The sequence below is a fragment of the Cygnus olor genome, chromosome 1, assembly GCF_009769625.2.
Source record: "Cygnus olor isolate bCygOlo1 chromosome 1, bCygOlo1.pri.v2, whole genome shotgun sequence".
NCBI classification, from domain to species: domain Eukaryota; kingdom Metazoa; phylum Chordata; class Aves; order Anseriformes; family Anatidae; genus Cygnus; species Cygnus olor.
Genome location: NC_049169.1, coordinates 105,404,485 through 105,424,777, shown reverse-complemented (window position 1 = coordinate 105,424,777; position 20,293 = coordinate 105,404,485). Strand labels below are relative to the sequence as shown.

The following is a 20,293-nucleotide window of genomic DNA, read 5'->3' as shown; positions in this document are numbered from 1 at the left end:
GTTGCTGTTGTGGTTTAGCCCGGCTGGCAGTCAAACACCACACAGCCGTTCGCTCACCCTCCCCCCTCCCTCTCCGGGATGGGGGAGAGAAACGGGAAAGTGAAGTCTGTGAGTTGAGATAAAGACAGTTTATTAAGACAGGGAAAAGAATAACAACAACAATAATAATAATAGTATTAATAGTAATAATGTGTACGAAATAAGTGATGCACAATGCAATTGCTCACCACCCGTTGACCGATGCCCAGCCTATCCCCGAGCAGCCGGCCCCCCCCTCCACCCCGGCTAGCCACCCCTATATATTGTTCAGCATGACGTCAGATGGTATGGAATACCCCTTTGGCCAGTTTGGGTCAGCTGTCCTGGGTCTGTCCCCTCCCAGCTCCTGCTGCATCCCTAGCCTGCTCGCTAGCAGGACAGAGCGAGAAGCTGAAAAGTCCTTGGCTTGGTGTAAGCACTGCTCTACAACAATTAAAACATCAGCATGTTATCAGCGCTCTTCTCATTCTAATCCAAAACATAGCACCCTGCCAGCTACTAGGAGGAAAATTAACTCTGTCCTAACTGAAACCAGGACAGTTGCAATTAAAATTTTCCTAGTGTTGACACAACTTTGTTTTTCCCAGGAGCTTTGTATCATTGACAGGACGGAGTGCACAGTGAGGAAGGAGCTGTTCAACATTCTGATCCTCATCACTGGGTGAGTGACTATGGCTTATTGCCAGAGTACACATATGTACATAAGAGTGCAAGGTTAGCACTGAATTATGTAAGACAGTAAACATTTATAAGGAACTGGACCACACCCCTCCCTGTAACTAAAGATTGAATTCAAAGCTTTAATTCAAGATGTATAAGCAGATTTAAGGAGGTTCCTTTGTCCATTGTCTTGCTGTTTTTTTCCTAGACAATTTCTAGAAAAACTCCTATAGAAATCTTTCATTTGGTGCACATGTTCTCCTTGACATTAAGTAGTAAATTCAGGTAACAAAATATCTCTGCCATGATTTCTGTTCAAACCACTAAAACTAGTGGGTTGACCACTATAGATGTCAATGCCTTTGCTGCACCTCCCTGTCATGGGAAAGGAACCAGCTTTCCATCCATAGCATCACACTTCCACTCCCCTGCCCCTTATATTTCTCATGCGCCTGAAATGCCCCCTCACTCTCCATTCCCATGCACTTTCCCTGTTCTTCTGTTACTGCCCTAAAACCTGAATTGAATGACCTCTCCAACAGGAGAAATGGGTCCTTGCTGACTAACTGACCAAGCTTCTTCAGTGTACTTGCCCTCCAGTCAGGTGCATGATGACTAGTCATGTGCTGCAAGGAAATTTAGGGTGCCAACTAGCATGTGCCATTTCTGAGCTGCTATAGAGCGTGTGCCCATAAGCTGTAAGCTGCACTGTATGATGATGCACCTTCCATATTGGACCAGTGTTAATAGCTCCATCACTGACACCAAGCTGAAAAAAACATGGGACTGTGTGGAGCTGGGAGAAAGATGGGTACTTGTCATGCACAGTGGCAGCAAACTGTGCAATAGGTGCTACTGCAGCACTTGGTATGATCCTGTTTCATGAAGCCCAGTAACAGCTTGGCACTGTTAATGCACCCTGTGCAGGGAGCCTTCTTGGCACCATCCAGAATACAGAAGTAAAGGCCCAGCCCATACCCAAGGGTTTATCTAAAATGGTTAGTGAAAACCTGTGTGTGAAGATTTGTATGCTATTATTTCTATATAATTCAGACTGATCTGAACCATTTTTTGTAGACAATATTGTTATTGCAGATATTTGTGCATTGTTAACTCAAATTCTGTATTATAAAACTAAAAAATTGAACAAGTGAAACTTCATATACAAGCTAACTTTTAAGTTACTTCTCTTTCATAGAATCATATCCCAAGTTGGAAGGAACCAACAAGATTCATCGAGTCCAACTCCTGGCTCCATACAGGACAATCCAAAAATCAGACCATGTGTATGAGAGCATTGTCCAAATGCTTCTTGCACTCCAGCAGGCTTGGTGCTGTGACCACTGTCCTAGGTAGGCTGTTCCAATGCCCTTTCATGTGTTGCCCTCTACCCACACATACGCATAAAATAAAATTTAAAAAGTTTCCTCTTTACAGGCTGATTATTTGTACAAGAATATACATCAAAACAAAAACAGAAAACAGCAAGCAACTAAGAAATATTTGTGTTTAAGACCTAACCTGCGTGAATGAAGTGTGATGCAGAGTGGTACGGTTTCTGGAAGAAGCTGTGAATATTTTTTGTTCCAGTTAATTTAGTTCCTGTGTTTAGGTAATAACCTTCTATGAATCTTTTCTTTCTTCTTTTAAAGGAGACTTTCATCTGCTGTTGTGGAGCTAGTTCAAAGTGTTAATGGAAATCTGCAGTTGTGCATTAATAGCTGGCAAATCAGTTAACATTTTAGTGCTCTTCTCAGAGCATGCTGAGATATCAAGCTTTCAAGCTTCATTTTTTACAGCTTTGTCTCACTACTATTTTATGAACTACAAAGCAGAAACAATTTGCTAGTGAAAATGACAGAACGGACTACACTGTATAGGAGATAAGTATGGAAACATTAACTATAGGCTATTTCAGCTTTTTCTAACATCTTTATGGCAGTCAACACCCTACTGTTAATACTAAAGCAACATTTGCTATTTCAACGTTACTTTAATTCCAATTTTCCTATCACAACTGAATAGAAATAATTTTTGAAAGCAAGTCTATTGGATGAATCAGAATAAGATACCTATATTTATTCACTTTACATAGTAAGTTAGGCCTTTGCAACCCTTCCACACAGTTTGCCCTAGGCTGTCTGAGATGAAAAAACAAACTTGAAAGAAAACATTGTTTCATCACAGCACATCCAGAAAGAAAAAAAAGATGTAAATGTGTTTAGTCTTCCCTTGAAGAAGAGACCAACGATCTAACTAATGCAATTAATAAGATCTAAGAATTCATTCTCACTGTTATCCCTTACAGATGCTCAGACAAGTTGATGTTTCAAACAACCCTATCTGTAGATGTGAAGGTGGAGTACTTAGACCTTTCTTTGCGTGGAGTGTATTAGCTCCTTAATCCTTGAGCAACCTTCACTCTCCCAAGCAGGGCAGCTCAGATCCAGTCAGAAGGCATAGAGAAAAGCAAAAACATGCACTTGGCTTGCTGACATAAACCCACATCTTAACTTTTCATCAACACCAGAGCTCTAATAAGTCTGTTGAGGGAAGAGTGCTGTGTTGAAGCAACAATTAATTGACAGAATGTTCCCTTTTCTCCCTCCCATTCTTGCACTGCAAAACTGGAAGGTTAGGTCTCCCCAGTTTCCTCATCAGAGAACAAACCTGGATGTGTTTATGTTTTTCTCCCTTTCCTGCATATACCAGCCATACAACAAAACTCTGGCTCTGTTCCCTCAGCCTTAGCAATTCCAGTTGCCTACTGCAGAGAATCTGATTTAAATTCCTTTTCTCTCACTTTGTCTCACCATCTCTGTGGCTGAAGAAAGCAAGGGTACAGTACTTGCTCTAAGAAGTGCTAACCACCATTGCATTCATATGCTCAGTTTTCGTCCTTGGGTGTCACACAGCAGCTCCATAACAGAATGTTTTGGTAACATTGAACCAAATCTAGCTTTAGTTCAAATACTTGATACTTAGTTAAACCATTTCTGCAGGTAATTTTGCAAGAAAAAGTCTCCTTTGAGAAAAGGAGGAACAAGCAAATATTCAGCTGGTATTTTGATCAATTATGCCTCCATTATGTTTTAATAATGATGCCTCATTAAACAGAATCAGTAATTTCCTTTAGGTCCATCATGACAGAATTTATGATGATGTCACTGAGGACAAAAATTACTAATAGAGTACCCATCTCAAAGAGTCACCTCTCTAAGTGCACAGGCTCAGTCCCATTTAGAACCCATTGGCCAAGAAGGGCACAAAGGTTATTTTGAGTAATGAACGTGACTCAGCTTGAAGTTTTGGAAATCCCAGATAAAAGACAAGCTCCCTGCTGGTAAATCCCATCTCCCTTACTCTTGAACCTAATAAACTAACCTACAGTCCATGGCTCACTTCAGCTACCATCAGTGTTCACCTAGATTTGCAAGGAACAGTAGGTGACTGTGCATAGTATGTGTAAAGAGCGAACAAAGGAATGTACAAAGCCCGCTGTAGAAAGTCCCCTGTTTTCATACTGACTTTTTTCTTCACTAGATAATGGATTCAGCAGAAAAAGCAGAGGAACAAAGAGGTGCAAAGAAATGTGGAACATTTAACACTAACCAGAATCCCAAAGGCCAGAATGAGGCTGATGGAGGCCTCTGAAAATAAAGTAACAAAGACATAGGGACTTCTGTGAAAGAGATCATGAAATAATAGCATGATGGAAGTCAATGTAAATTAGCCAAAACATTCCACTGGCTAGATATATTTCTCTGCTTGTGTTATGCAGTCCAGGCTTGGTCTTAAACTTGTGTGTGTGAGCACATTGACCTCAACGGCTGTGTAACCAGCATGCAGGACAGAGGGTGTTCCACAACAAGTCCCACTTTAGAATGTGGTCAGTAGGGGCTAAAAGGAACGAAAATTTCCTAGTCACAGTTTGATTCAAAGCTAATACATCATGTCAACTGTCCCTTGCATCATTTAGTCATATTTTGATTTGGTTCAGCTGCTGGTCATGTTTTGATATGTTGTTGTTCATGTTTTACTGCATCATACTTGTATCCATCCAGTCTACTGAATTCGATTTGTATTTTTGGTGAATCTTTTTTGGTACATTAGGTACATTTTTCCTCCCACCCTCTTCATATCTAAGTCTGCAGAGAGAATAGTCACTCATTGATGTATAGCTTTTTTCCTGGATTAGGGTTTATACCTTAACTGTCATAATACAGTTTCTCTAAAGTGATGTTTATCAAAAACAAACAAGAAAAAAAAACTTTCAAAGATTCTGAGTTCTCTTTAAGTATTTATATAAAATATTTGAGGGTCATTTGTCTTTTAAGTAGTTGTACTTCAGGGAGGTATTTGTACAGGCAGATAGTCCGTGTGCCTATCATATGGTCATTATCACATAAGTGAAGTTTCTTAAGAGAGGCTGTCCTTCTCTTAAGCAAAGCTTATCTATGACCCAGAATTTTTACAATAATTTTCATAATAGAATCTGTTTCTTGACAAATTCTTATGCTTTAGCATGTAAAAATGATAGATTATTTGCCCTGTGTTTGAGAAAGAATGGAAAGAATTTACTTGTCATTTTATAGATGCTACCTATGCGTCTATCTTCGGCTATTAACCATTCCATATTCTGTGAATCAAAGATGATGATAGAGCCTCAGACACCTGCCAAACACCCATCTCTAGAATTAATGCACAGAAAGAAAATGGGAAGAGGGAAGTTGTAAGAAAAGATACTGTATTATACTGTTCACACTGCAGTTCAGTACCATTGAGCAGAATACGGAGCTACACAAGAAGCATTTGTCTTAGTCTATTCCAGGTCTTATTTTCCTCTTTATAGCCATGGGAATTGATTTTTGGTTTATTTGTTGCTGAACAAGTTTCTATATACCAGAATTTCCTATTTATGCTGTTGTGTTGCCAAGTGCTTTTGGGGACAGGGAACTGAATGGGTTATTTCTGGATAACAATTGCTCTCAGACAAATAAGACCTACACATTTACAAAAACGAGCCATCAGAAAGGTGACAGTTCTGTTTGTAAATTGGCATTGGGCAGCGCTGATTTGGCTATTAAAGATCATTAGTTATAACTGCCCCCTTCACTAACACCTGGATTTTTCCATCTGGCTGAGTAAAAACACAATTAAAATGACACTAGCTTGTTCTAGATGTACTGGGAATTGCAATACCTGCCCTCATGAAAGGCTGTCATCTTCCCCAAGCAGTGATAGGCTTATTCACTTGTTTTACAAAGAAAATAACACATATTTATTTCTTGTAGTTAGCTTCACAGCGCTGGCACACATAGCACACTGCTAACAGAGCTGTGAAGAAGTAGCTTGATATCACCATCTCATTACGGATGGTGAAATGTTGATTAGATTCTAATTATCCATGCAGAAAAACATACAATTACAATTATGTGAATCAATACAGGGTAAGTGCATTCAACTAGAAAACAAATATCCCTTTTTATGAAACAATTAAGCAGTTTTAGTTGCTGGTTTGTGTGATATATAGGCATCAAAAAAAATCTTCTAAGTATTTCACAAGTACTTCCCCCCATCAAATCATTAAAGCCCTAACAGTTTTCCTTTCTTTTAAGTGAAACATACCTACTTTTGGCATCAGTTCTGCTTCAGATATCTAGCACATCGTAAATTTAAAGCCTGAGATCCATTTAGCTTCTCCTGTAATAACTGTTTTCTTTTCTTCTGATCATGTGAACTTTACGGGTATATATCCCAGGACTGATCATGACAGACAGCCATTTGCTTGGATAAGGAACCAGTGCACAATTGCACTGTCCTTGGGGTTCATCATGCACACAAAGTGCTGACAGAGTTGCTAAGACAACCCCCTAAAAATTGCAAGTTGCCTTCCCTTTTCCCATGTGAAGTAGGAAAAGACTGATGTCAGACCTGGTTTCCCCCCTTCTGTCTCTGATAGGTCTAGCAACGCTGTCGCTGCGAGCAACAGGCTCCTTGGCATTTTACAATATATACACATACTTCCATTTCCCCAGCAATTAATTATGCTTATTAAAAGAAATCTACAAAGCTACCCAAAGTATAACACTTCATAGGTACTAACAACCCTATTCAATTGCACAGATTCAAGCAAGGAGGCTAATGATAACACCCAACTGCCAATGGGGGCTGTTTGAGCCTATTCAAAATAGGAGGAAATGTATTAGAAAGATTTATGTATCTACAAGTCTGCTCCAAGATATGGATTATTTACCCAAGACTTAAAACACTTACTGCTGAAACCCTTAGCAGTGTTTTTGCTTGATTGTTTTCATTTTTCTGAAGTCTTCTATATACACAAACAGTATATATTTTCATATAGAATCATAGAGTTATATAGGTTGGAGGAGATGTTTAAGATCATCAGGTCCAACAATCAACCTGACCTACCAAGTCCTATCACTAAATCAAGTCCCTTTTGACCACTTTCTCTGTGAAGAAATTTTTTCAGATATCTAATCTGAACCTTCCCTGGCACAGCTTAAGACTGTTTTCTCATGTCCTATCACTTTGTCAAAAGAAATCACTTGAGAAAAGAGTGAAGAGAGAAACACTCTCCTTGCAGCAACCTCCTTTCAGGTAGTTGTAGAGAGCAATGAGGCTGATATATCACAGCATAAAGACACCAAGAATGTTCCATCAATTTCAAACATTTCAGCTGTTTAACAAAAAAACTGAAGTACTGACAAAAATACTCTGACAAGACTGGCAAATTAAGTCTCTTCATCACTAGTTTTTGGTGTGGCTGTAAAGACCAGAACAGATTTCCTAGATAATTTTAAGACAGGCATGATGTGGCAGCTAGTAAATTGTTCTTAGCATTTTGTGAAATAAAACCCAAAACCATTCTATTCCAACCCAAACCATTCTATGAATCTATGAAATAGACCTGATGGAAACTGTAGGGTCTGACACGTATGCCAGCCTAGGGGAGCATGGAGTTTACCTTACCTCCTGTTCCCCACCAGCAGACATTTTCACATATACCTAATTTTATATACAACAGTAGATTCCCTCAAGAGGATTTCCTCACAAGCATAAATTTAAACATTTCTGAGGCTTTCTGCTCATTGCTCATTTCTTACTTGTCTCTAGAAGGGAATAGCTCAAATCTTTAGTCATTAAAATATACTCTTTGCTATTCAGTACCCACAGCAAGCATCTGCCATTCTCTTATTCTTTTTCAATGAAATTTGAATTCCTTTTTCATGTAATTATATTTTAATGCGTTTGCATCCAGAGACCTATATTTACCACAGATGTAAGTAAAATGTATGTGCGAATGTGATATTATATTCATTTTTTTGTTTTGTGGACTGAAAGGTTCCTAGAGTGGATCACCTTACATGCATCGCAGTATGAGTGCAACAGAGTGATGACTGATGACCTTATTGCAGTAGTCCCGTAATGAAAAAAGATAGCAATAGACAAGTCCTTGCTCATTCACCTTCTATTCAAAAGAGTGGAGGGAAAAAAAAAAAATAAGCAACTTTCCATATGTGGGAAACTAGGACTGGTTACAGTTCATTTCGTACAAAAATAGAAAAGACCTTCATGGACCTGTCTGTGTCTGAGCTGGCTCACCAACCTCACTATACAGACAACTGAAAGAAACAGGTGTTCCTAAGGTGTATCTGCAGTATTTTCAAGATATATTTTAAAATGAAATTAATCACACCCCAAAAATACATATTTTCCCTCACTGGCTATAAAGTGAGCCTAGAGTTATTATTAGTATAACTCAGCTACATTTAGATTTTGCTAAAGTCATGACAACTATTTAATTTGACTTATTTCTTAAGACTGCTTGGAGCTGAAGGTCCTACTGTTTGTCAGTGGTGGGAGCCTCTTCAGCATGAGAAACCAGCCATTTCAGGCTAGTGAGTGCTTGGTGTGAATATGGGATTACAGTGACTATCAAGCCATTGTTGCATCTTATTTCTTATTTTACGTATAGTACTATACATTATTTTTAGATCCATGAGAGACTGGAGAAGAGAAAGTCATTATGAGAATTAGTCTTAAAAAGAAACTTCAAAAAGCAGTGCTGTAAGTTTACAGAGCACTTTATGAACCAAAGAGTGTTTTCCTGCAAACAGCATATAATCTAGAAATTTCATCTTCACAGGATCAGACCTGAACTACAGAGAAGTAAACTCAAGGTACAGAACATGACTTCGACAAGGAAGGAGACCATTTGGCACCAAGCTGCTGCACTGGGACAACACACCAACCTTGTCTCACTGGGAGCAAGAAAAGCTGTGAAAGATGAGCAGAACATCCATTCTGTCCTTCAAATTATGCATCATATATGGAATCACTCTGTGGTATGTTCTCCTGAGCCTGTCAAGTGGGGTACTGGATCTTGGCAATCATGAATTTCAGAACTGCAATGCCTTACTTCATCTTTGAAAAACGTAGTTAAATTGGGAATCTCCATTCCTGGAAAAGTGACATGCTCACCTGAGACAAAGTGTTAGAGTTTTTCTTCTCTCTTTCCTTAGCCCCTGAAAAGATCTGCAGTCTATCCAGCCTGCAAAACACTCCCCAGAAGCAAGGTAAGTTTTACCAGGTTGATATATAGGGGAATTGCTTCTAATACAGAATTCTCATTCCTGAAAATGATTTAAGTACTTTGGTATTTCTACCCTGCTATGGACTCATCCACCATCAAGCATCTCAAGCTGTCACTACTGTGTTTTCAACTATGAGTCACAGCAGTTTACCTAAGATAAAGTGTCTTTCTGTGGAATATTATGTAATTTCTTGCTTAGGAGCAAAGTGTTTAGAAAAAACATATATCCAAGAGTCATCACTTCATTTCAATTTAAGAACCCAGATCATTGACTAGTCCCCAAGAAGACACTGGTCAAAATAGGTGCAGAAAGAGAGAATTAATAAAGGAGTCTGTAGAATTCTAGAATTCTAGTCTGAGAATTAATAAAGGAGTCATTAAACGCCCAACTTATCTTTCAGTTCTCGAAGTCTCAGCTTTAGTGATTGTTGAGACGCACGTTTAAATCAATCAAACAAAAAGATCTTGTACCACGTGTATATGCATTTCCATTAAAAAACTTTCCAGTATGGAACCAAATGCTGAATATTCGCAACAAAATACACGTGCAATAGCTGTGTAACAAACAGCACACCTCTTCTAGATGAGACTGGCAGTGTTTTTTCTAATAATACTGTTCCAAATTCTGAGCTATCAATGTAGCTTAAAAATAACAAACCATGTTACTAAAACCAGCAGGTTTCATCTACCAAAATTACTGAAAGACATTAAAGCCAGACAAAACTCATGTGTCATAAACAGTCCAAGCCAGCTGAACTAAATTAAATTTTGCCTTTTGAGAAAGGGTTTGTTATGTCTATCCAATTTATTACCCATGAAAATACATCTTTAATGATTTTACCTTGCAATATTTTATGGCTATCTCAAATCCAGTTAATAAACTGTGCAAATGAACACATATACATCCTCAAAGGTATCTGAAGCAAATGAGCCTATAGTTTAAGAAAAACTTGTTGTTTCGTGGCCTGCCAAATATTTAACTTTATTCAGTATTCTATATATTCAATTACTTTTACACCAAAATAGACACACACTGCTTTAAAATACTTTATCTAGTACTTAATCTGCTATTGATACATTGCCATAGTGAAGAGAAATTTTTTTAAAGCCTTAGAAATATAAAAGGATAGCAAATGGCAGTCATTAAAGTATATTTTTTATGATTAATACATAGGCTGTTAAATGATTAGTAATAAGATTAGCTTGCATCTTTCCTGCCCAATAGATACTTAAAGTAATTGCATCTTTGCAAACTGCATTATCATCACTTTATGTTCTTCATGATGTCATGGGACAGCAAGGCAGACTCAGCAGTTTCTTCTGAGCCTGCTTTGATCCTTTCCTTTAAGAATCAATTCCCTGGCAAGACTAGATTCTCTGATAGGGAGGCTGTAAGCACTGCTCAATACATCTGCCTAGCAACATTAAAAATTGCAAACCACTTACATAACTTCTCTTTAGCAATTGCCAAATTAAAGATGACAGAAATAATGCCTAAATATGAATGGCCTGGTGCAAATAATCTATTTGATTTTAGCCTAGGAAGACTAACGTACTTGGAAAAAAAGAAACAGGAAATCTTTAGCTAAGGAAGTAGCATTTTGAAAGTGTAGACCTTTTCTTCTGTGCCCTCTTGCTGCTGTGGGCAAAATGGTTGAAATTTTGCAATTATTGCTAAGACTACTGGAACCTTACTGCAGTTAATGGGAACCTTTCCACAAGTTTCAACCAGCACTCATGTCAGTTTCAGGAACATTTTTTTTTAATGTGAATGATAGGGATTATATTTTTAAACATATTTGGAAAGTGGAGAGATTTCCATTTACTGTAGATTATGATGATTGAAGCCTAAGTTACCGATTTTTCAGAATCAGATCTGTATAAGATGTAGACTTCTAAATTTAATGTAAGCCTGTTTAAGTCCAAACAGTTGGTTATTGTATACAGATAAGCTAGACTGAAGTGATGTGGATGGCAAACACTGTCCAATAATTCAACAGTACTATTTCTTGCTTGAAAGAGTGCAGACTACTAGTTGCACTAGACGTGGCAGGAGAGGGGTGTGGTTCAGGTGGAGAAACAGTCAGTCCTCCCTCCTGCCAGTATTTCTGGAAATAGGCATGCTAAATATCTTTGACAGTTACTGCCTAGAATGGATTCCCTTTGCCAAATGAATACATCTTCAGCCAATATATTTAATAGTACATAAAAGATTCCTTCTGTAAGTGACTTCAAATCTCCTGTATTAAATCAGCCAAACATTAGCTAGTGTAATAGAGCAACATGAGACTCATCACATGCTTTTAAATACTCACTGATTAGCCTGTATTCTCTCCAAAACCTGAAGTCCACCTAGGAATTGTTTGTCTATGTGGTACACGTTATGTACACTGTTTTAAAAGCTGGACCTCTGTTCATTTTGCTGTATGTGTCACTTAAATGCACAAGATTCAGGTAGAAGATTAAGGGTCCGGGTTTCCTCCGGCACACACTGAGAATACTAAAAGCAAAGTGCAATCTCATGGACAAGCAATCTTCACTATTACTTACAACAACAAAGTGCAGTATAGTATTCATTCAAATTGCTAAACTGAGAGTTTTGCTGTATTGTATATGACTACACAGTTTACATTATAACAGAAAGAGATGAAACTTCTGGGTACACTCTAGGCAGGCAAGCTTTTTCAAAATGTTTTGAACTACTGCTACTTAACTATTTTTCCAGAAAGATAATTTCTCTCACACACAAAATCACACCTCAGCTGTGCACATGAACGTGCAATGAATAGGACATCATTGCAGTGGGCAGTGACTACTCCATTAGCAAATAAGAAGGAAACTGCCTGAAATCAGCAACCTACTGCTTGCTACCAAAAACCCTACAACTTTCCTTGACATTTTACCATCACAGCCTCTGAGACAGCTCATATAAAAATAACTTGCATTGTTCTGCAATCAGTTTATGAAGAGACACATTCTTACCTTCATAGACAGAGATTTACACACGACTTGTTAACAAGTGCAGCCAAGTGTGTAAAACTTTGTTTCAAGATAAATGTTTGGATTTGCTTGTGCGCTCAACACGCCTCCAAGAGCCCATTAGCTTTAGCCTGGAGAATCTGACCCAAAGTCCAATTGCGAACAGTCTTTTTGTTACTTTTAGCAGCTTCCAAGCATATATACTTCTATGTTGGAAACACACAATGGGATCCTAAAGCTCTTACACTAAATTTAACTTCACATTTTAGATACAGATTTCTGAAGTATTGTCTTCCTCTCCACATTGAGAGAGCTGTAGATACATCCGCACATAACAAAATTACTTATGCTATACATCCTTAATAGTTTGCTTCCTCCTCCTGCCTATGTTACAAAGAAGAAACATTCCCCTGTCGTTGCAAACACATCTCACTGCATAGCTGTTTCTCAGAACGACACCGTAGCAAGTCCACACTCTGGTTTTAAGCAGTTAGAGCTGCATCATGCAGGCAGGCAGGCAGCCTTAAAACTCTGTACAAGAAAACCCCACGGTGCCAGGAGCCGACTCAAGGCTAGTGCAGAAGTTTGGCCGCCGAGCCTCGCATCTCTGCCGAGCCGGGATCCCAGCTGCTCCAGGCTCTGATGGGCACACTGGTCCAAGCCGAGGTCACTCTCAGCCGGCCAGCCCCTAGTCCACCACCGGGCCACCAGACGCTGGGCTACTGCGGGAGCCGCAGGGAAACCGGGCTGGCCGAGCACGAAGCCGCTCGCCCACCAGCACGCCCACCAGCCGGCCGCCAGCCCTCAAGTTCACTTATCTTCTGCCTTGCTCCCGCATCCCCCCCGCTTTGTCACCGCTGCCCCGGCCGCCGAAACCCCCCGACGCCGACCCCGGCCCCGCTACTCACCGCTGAGGACGCGCCCGGCGAGCGCCCCGGTGCCTCCCAGCGCGGCGGCCGCCAGCGCGGCCGCCAGCAGGGCCACCAGCCCCTGCCCCTGCCCCTGCCCCAAACCATACCCCAGCCCCAGCCCCAGCCCCAGCCCCAGCCCCAGCCCCAGCCCCCCGCCGGCCCCCATGCCGGCAGTGCCCGCCGAGAGCCGCTCCCCTCCGGGCAGCCCGACCCCGAGCTCCCCGCCGCCGCAAGCGCCACCACCGCACACAGACAGTGGGGACGGGGCGGCCGCGATTTATCCCTTCCCCTGCGGGGGGCCGGGCCGGGAGGGCGGCCAGCACCGCCCCCCGCCGCCCCCCACCGCCCCCTGCCCCTGCCGGGGGGAGCGGGGCGGATTTTGGGGCGGCCGCCCCGCCCGCTGCTGTCCGGGCGGAGTGGATTTGGGGGATGTTGGAGGCTGTGTAGGTGTTCCCGGGAGAAACGCACTGCTGACAGCTTAAACACGCGGACGTGTGCCCATGTGCAGGTGCACGAGCTGGAGGGTTCCCTTTTCTCCCTGCCCTGGGAGGTACCGCAGCCACGTTCACGCCTAAGGCACGCCGTGATAACTCTTTTGAACCCCTTAAGGACAGCTCCGAAGTCTTTGTCCTCCAGAGTCCTATTGTCAAAGGGTTTTTCATTAATTACAGTCTAAATTTCTAAAGGCACACACTCTTTCTGCACATCAGTCTGTTACATAGGTTCTTGTGAATGGCTTGCTTTTACATTGGGTAGATTATCACAGACCTTAGGTTTTAAACAACTTGTATGCAAACTATTTGATGGCTTGCCAGTCAACTTCATCTTTCTCAGAACTCAGCTAGAGACCATGTATGTGTGTCGGATTTGTAAGTCATTTTCTCTCCAGATGTCTATAGCCAGGTTTTGAGGTCAATACATCTCAGATTACTATGGATTTTAAAGTGCGTGATGGATTTCCTAGCAGCTTTGAAGCTACCTGGGACCAGTTCCCCACTATAAAACCCACATGAAGTTTATAAGCAGTAATGGAAAATTATTTCCAGTTCTGCTATGCTTTGCTACCAGCTTTTTCTATTTCTTAATAACAAAGTTATCATTTGACTGATGAGATTATTTTTTCCACATGGGTTTTAGGCTTCCAAGCCAATGGCTTATTTTATTTTATTTTATTTTATTTTATTTATATTTTTATTTTTATTTTTTTTTATTTATTTATTTATTTCGAAATCCATGGGTATGTTGAGCAGCAACCTCAGACTGGTCATACAGAAAAATATGTTCTGGAATGGAGAAGTTACTTGAGATCTCCATGGTGTATGAGATTCAGCTTTTTCTTTATGTAAGGCTGATGGTATACAGAAAGAGAAGAGCACAACCAAAAACTTATAATAAATGTGATGAGAATTTTGAAAAAAAATAGTTTGGTAATCAAAGCCTTTCAGACCCATATGTTTGCCCTACACCCCTACACCAGTGTTGCAAATATAAGGGAGCTCAAGTTTCACTGAATTGTCCGAATTCTCAAGTGATGTTCAACCAAAAGAGGTGGGGAAAATTAGAAAAAAGTTAAAGGTTTTCCAGAGTGCAAAGCCTCCTACTGTCTCAGAAATTATATGAATAGTAAGGAATGAACACACACACACACACGCACAGCTTGTGGGAATCTTATGTTGAATGCCTGACATAGACACCAAAAAGATCTTCTTCAAAAATGTCTTAAATTACTAGTTCCTAAAGCAACACTGAAATGGAGTGCTCATATGTTTGCACAGCTGAAGAAACTCTCCAGGCATACACACCACCATCTCTTTTCCAGCGGAATTAAGAGCATGCAGAGAGAAGCATAAAACAAGTTCTGTCTTTAGTGAATTATGCAGCACTTTTTAAACTTGCTTTATGTGGGTTTATTAGCCAAAATGGTATATGCAGTGACAGTTCCTGGCATTCTGCTGATATTTGCTGCATTTCTCATCACACAAGTCTCCTGGAAATAAATAAATTAAAAAAAAAAAAAAAAAAAAAAAAAAAAGATACAGGCAGTTGTACTGTGAGAGTGCATTTTCATAGGTCTTATCTGCAGAAACTTTCCAGGCTCTTCCTCATCTTTCTTGCAGCCACTTTCAAGAAAGAAAGCATGGAGCTGAGAAAAAAAAAGAAAAAAAAGCATGGAGCTCTATGTTGCTGCATAGAGGAGTTTTCTTTAATAGTACCAATTCACATCAGTATGAAAGTACTCATTGATTTGTCTATGTCTCCTTATCTCTTTCATAGTTGAAGTGTATTTCTTTTTTCAGAAAAGGGTGATTCCACTTTCAGTTAAAAATAATTACTTCCCAGACCTGGCAACTCAAGATGAATTTGCATCATTCATCTGGGCTTTCTAAATGATGAAAAGAGGAACAGTTGGTTGCTCACTGCTGGGACCAGTTTTATGGTCTTTACAATACATTCATTCTGTTGATACTCTGGTTTCATCCTTAATATATGTCCCATCTCAGAATTGTGCACAACAGTGGCATTGTCAAGTAGCAGCCTAGAATTTTAACAAATTATGATAATTGTATTGCAACTCAAAAAAAAAAAAAAAAAAAAAACAACAACAACAAAATGTAGTTTTCAAGGGTCTTGTACCCAGAACATAAACAACTTTAGTTAATTAAAAGTTAGGGTAAAATCCTAATACCTTATATGTACATGAAACAACTTTTTGAAATGTAAAGTCTCATTTGTCTTGTGTCACTATTTAGTCACATTGCAAGGTTTTATTCCCTAGTCTGAGGAAAACAAAATAAGAAAGATAGTAGCTGAACATAAGGCTTTCAAAATATTACTATCTTCAAATCATAAGTAGGCATCTTTCTGAATAAAATTTTAGTCTAACACAAATTATATGCCTTATCGCAGAAGAAAATGGGTAAGCTTGTGTGCTTATATTCCATAATGTGGTCAAATCATTAGATAACTTAATGGTATTCATTGTATGAATTTGTAAATAAATATGATCTAAAAATGCTGATGTGTTTCTCCTTATTGCTTTTTAAACACTTTTTTAAAGACCAGATTTGGCCAATATTCAATAAAATAAAATAAAATAAAATAAAATAAAATAAAATAAAATAAAATTAAAATAAAATAAAATAAAACAAAATAAAATAAAATAAAATAAAATAAAATAAAATAAATAAATAATAAAAAAGGTACTATTTAGTATCACTAATCAATTTTCAAACAAGCCTAGAAGGGCAAAAAGGGGAAGCTACATCGGAATAGTAACCCTTTGAGGTGGTTTATAAGTTCCTTTCTTTCATCAATAACCAAAGTGGTAGTGTTTTATACTTCATTTTCCTGAAGTACTTTTTAAACTATGAGTTACATTTATACACTGTTCATTTCTCATCAGTAATTATTTTCATTTTCTTTTTAGTTTACCCACTCATATCTAAAATTCTTCTGGCCATTTGTCCATGACCCCAGATGATGCAGTCTCTATACAGGGCCAGTGTACAAGAGAAAGTAGGAGGAAAAAAGTTTTGTACATTTACTGTGTAATAGCTTGCATGTGGACAATTTATCAAATAACACTGCTAGAGCTCTATCAATTTGATATTCCATTAGCTTCCAAAAACAGTTTAAGCTACTTAGCTTCCCCTGCCAATTTACTTGGTACTATAATAGCATTATATTTTAATGGTTATTATTATTATTATTATTTAGTTATGGAAAAATAATTCAGTACAGATCTTAAAAACAATTGAGAAGATGTAAGATATACTACAGGAAGGAAAGGATTAGAGAAATTTTAAACTTCGTTTACACCCCTTCATTATCATGCGAGGTACCATTCTCCTTTGAAGTTGATGTGAGTCAAAAGAAAAAGAGGAGCAGAAAAGGGGAGAAGAAAGAAAATGTACTTTGTTTGCTCTTCAAGTGTCCAAAAGTGTACCTCTACCCTGCACAATCCAATTTCCTGAATACCTGTGAGACAGCAATCTGCACAGCTGGGGACAGCGAGAGGTGCTAGCTTGAGCTATGATACCTCAGTGCTCAGTTAGAATGGCACGGTTCCCCCGTTAATCTATCCAGCTCTGAAGCCAGCTAATTCAGTGCTAACTCAGGTATTTCTGCATAGTGCTGCATAGCACAGTGCGAAATACCATCGTGGTTGTACATGCAATGCAGTACGACTGACAGTTACACAAAGTCCTGCCAAGGAGGACTAAAGTAATTTAATTTCCTTCGATTATAATCCATTTAGATATAATATATAGCAGAAGTAGCTTTAAAAAATGAACAAAACCATTTAGATAAACAGGCTCTCTTGAAGGCCACAAGATATTTTTACGTATTAGCACAAAAATTGTGAGTTCCCAGAATTTTTAAGCATTCTTAAATCATGACATCTTGTATCTAGAAAAGTAATATGCTTTTCTTCAGCAAATTCTTCATGGCTACAGACCTAATTTATTAATGTTTCTTGGTTTTAGATCAGAATAATCAGTGGAATGAAAGTCTGTGCGTGTTAATTAAGCCTGATTATCAAACCAGATGCAAAATATTAACTCTAAGTGAACAGTATTTCTGTCCCAGACTGAGACAGTAAGTCCTGTTTTAAACTACCTAGATGAGTATTTTTACAACTTCAAAGCTTTATTGTGAAAACATGTTCAAGGCAAGGAGGTAAGTGAAAACTGTTAGAAAATTTGTCTTTCTGGGTAAAAATAGTGGTTCATCAGATTTTGCAGTAAAATCAAATCTCTAGCCACTTCTTTCTCTGTCCTCTCAGAGAAAGCAGCTAGTGCCCAGCAAGCGTCCAGCTTCAAAGACCTGGCGGCCTCGACTAGAGGAGATTGTTACATGTCTTTGAGTGAACACTAGCTTCTATATATCTAGACTTGATTTGTCTGAATGAGAACTTAAATCCTAATTATTGGTATTCATCAACTATTGTGTAGCAAATTTGTGAGAGTAGAAGTACTGAGGTTAATACTATTCTTTCACTGTGTTATCCTGTTTTCACTGTGTGTCAGGGACAAAGATGGGACCTCATTTGGATGCTAGGGTCTCTCTATATCACAGATACCAGCATTATTTATATAAGCCATGCCTAGAATGAAAGAGGCACCACACATTTCCTTTTTGTTATGACCCTTTTGACTGGCTAATTTCAACTTTCACTCAAGTATTTTACCAAAATCTCTGCAGTTTGGAATTTTCTGTAGACTTTCTGGGTAGCAAGTATATTCAGAAATGTCACAGGATTCACTCATCAAATTTTCAGGCCTTGTTTTTCTTGCTTACTCTTAAATACTATTGTAAGGACAATTGAGCGAGACAGATTTGTTAGGAGTGTCCATCAAATGCTTTTTGCAAATGCAACCATGCAAGACGGAAGACAGATTTTATCTTATACTTTTTTAGTCATAGTCTCATTTCTCCCCAACACCTTTATCTGTTCCTTCAAGAATGACTACTAGGCCAACATACCCGTGCTTCCTTTCTCAGCTGCTTTCAGGCATTTGAAAAGAAAATGTGATTCAAGGATGATCTGGTTATCAATAAAGGTTGAGTGCTATTAGGCCTGCTCAACAATAGAGGTTGCCTGGCAGCCTCCAAATCCGTATTTCACTTGTAGAACCTGAGCTGTGAGTTGTGCTTGACTGTTATTTCTTACCAATGAAGTTATTTGTACCTCACAACTGAAAGGCTTGTCTAGGCTGTCAGAGGCAAAGTTTGTACCACATATTAGTTTTGATCATGCAGAGTTGTTTCCTTTTAAGGAACTTCTTGCAGTGTACTTCTGCTTTTCTCAGGTCTACTAATGCTTATTCTGTTCTTCTTCTCCTTATCCTGTTACCCCAATGTGATAACTCTGTGAGCATTACCACAAGTATCCTTCAGTGCCACTCTGAGTCCATCCTGTTCTCTGAGCACTGTATTTCCCTACCTCTACTGATACCCAGGCTGCAGTTCATACTCTGCCTGATAAATCTGAATCGCACTCCATATACCCTTTAACGCCACGAAATAAATTATGTAGTGCCCCTTAAAGCCGATCTCCTTCTAGCAGCAATGACATGGCCAAGTGCAGAACCTTCTTTGTTCCCTGCCACACCTTTCTTTTTCATCCCAGTCCAGCAATATGCCTATTTTCGTTTCCTAGATCTGCTGTCTCCTAGGGCTGAGACACGGCACCTGACATGTCAGCCGAAGCTGTGGGAGTACTCAGGCAGCTATGACTGTAAGGATGTCTTCTCCCTCCCCTTCTTTGGGAGGGACTTGGTGTTTCTTAAGTAGAACAAGGAATCCTGCCCGTCACTCAGTGTCTGCTTTTGTCAATGTCTCAACTTTGTAATGACCCAAGTAACTCATGCATGTCTTCACTGGAGTAGGGGAAAGAAAAAAAAAAAAAAAAAAAAAAAAGCCACCTTTGTTTCACAGCATTATTCTGCTTCTTAATGTGTTCGGAGCAAATCACTCAGTTTGTTAGTAAGAACTCTCACCAAATTTATAGCATTGTGTTATGAAGCTTGTAATGCACCTGTTTTTGTCTCTTCCAGGAGGCAGAAGAAGAAAGAGACAATGTTGATGCTGGCAGTTTGTAATTCCAAATCTGGGAGTTTCAGTCTGTTCCTCCTAGCTTGGACAGATCAGCTCACATCTCTTAGTCAGCCTACCCTATGTCTTTGCCTATGACACAGAGAGGGAGAATGAGGAGACCTTGCACACTGTCAAAACATACCAATCTGTAATTAAAGTCAAGCTGGATGCAGTCACTGTGCAAGACATGTCTGTGAATGCAGAGATGATTTCTTACATCTCTGCTGGCTGAACTGTGCAGACTGTACATTTATGGAGTGTCATGACCAAATAAAGCAGAAATGCAAGAGCAAAGGACATCAGAAATACACATATGCATAAATTGTTTTGTGTTGCTCCAGATGCTGTTGCATCTGGTTGTCAGCAGCTGATATTTCAAGTTTTACTTGCTGCCCTTCTGATCCAGACATTCTCGCCAGAAAAAACAATATTACTTGGAAAAAAATCAAAATAGAAATATGGTTCCTGGAATAATAATGTTTTCCTT

At 39.3% G+C, this 20,293-nt stretch overlaps 1 protein-coding gene across 1 annotated transcript in view; it reads right to left on the bottom strand.

Moving 5' to 3' along the window:
* The window catches only part of CHODL (chondrolectin), an 83,375-nt gene that overhangs the window by 17,868 nt on the left and 45,214 nt on the right, over positions 1–20,293 (bottom strand). The window contains 2 exon segments of the mRNA XM_040564974.1: positions 13,204–13,322; positions 13,682–13,846. Coding sequence (XP_040420908.1) covers positions 13,204–13,322; positions 13,682–13,846 — 284 coding nt within the window.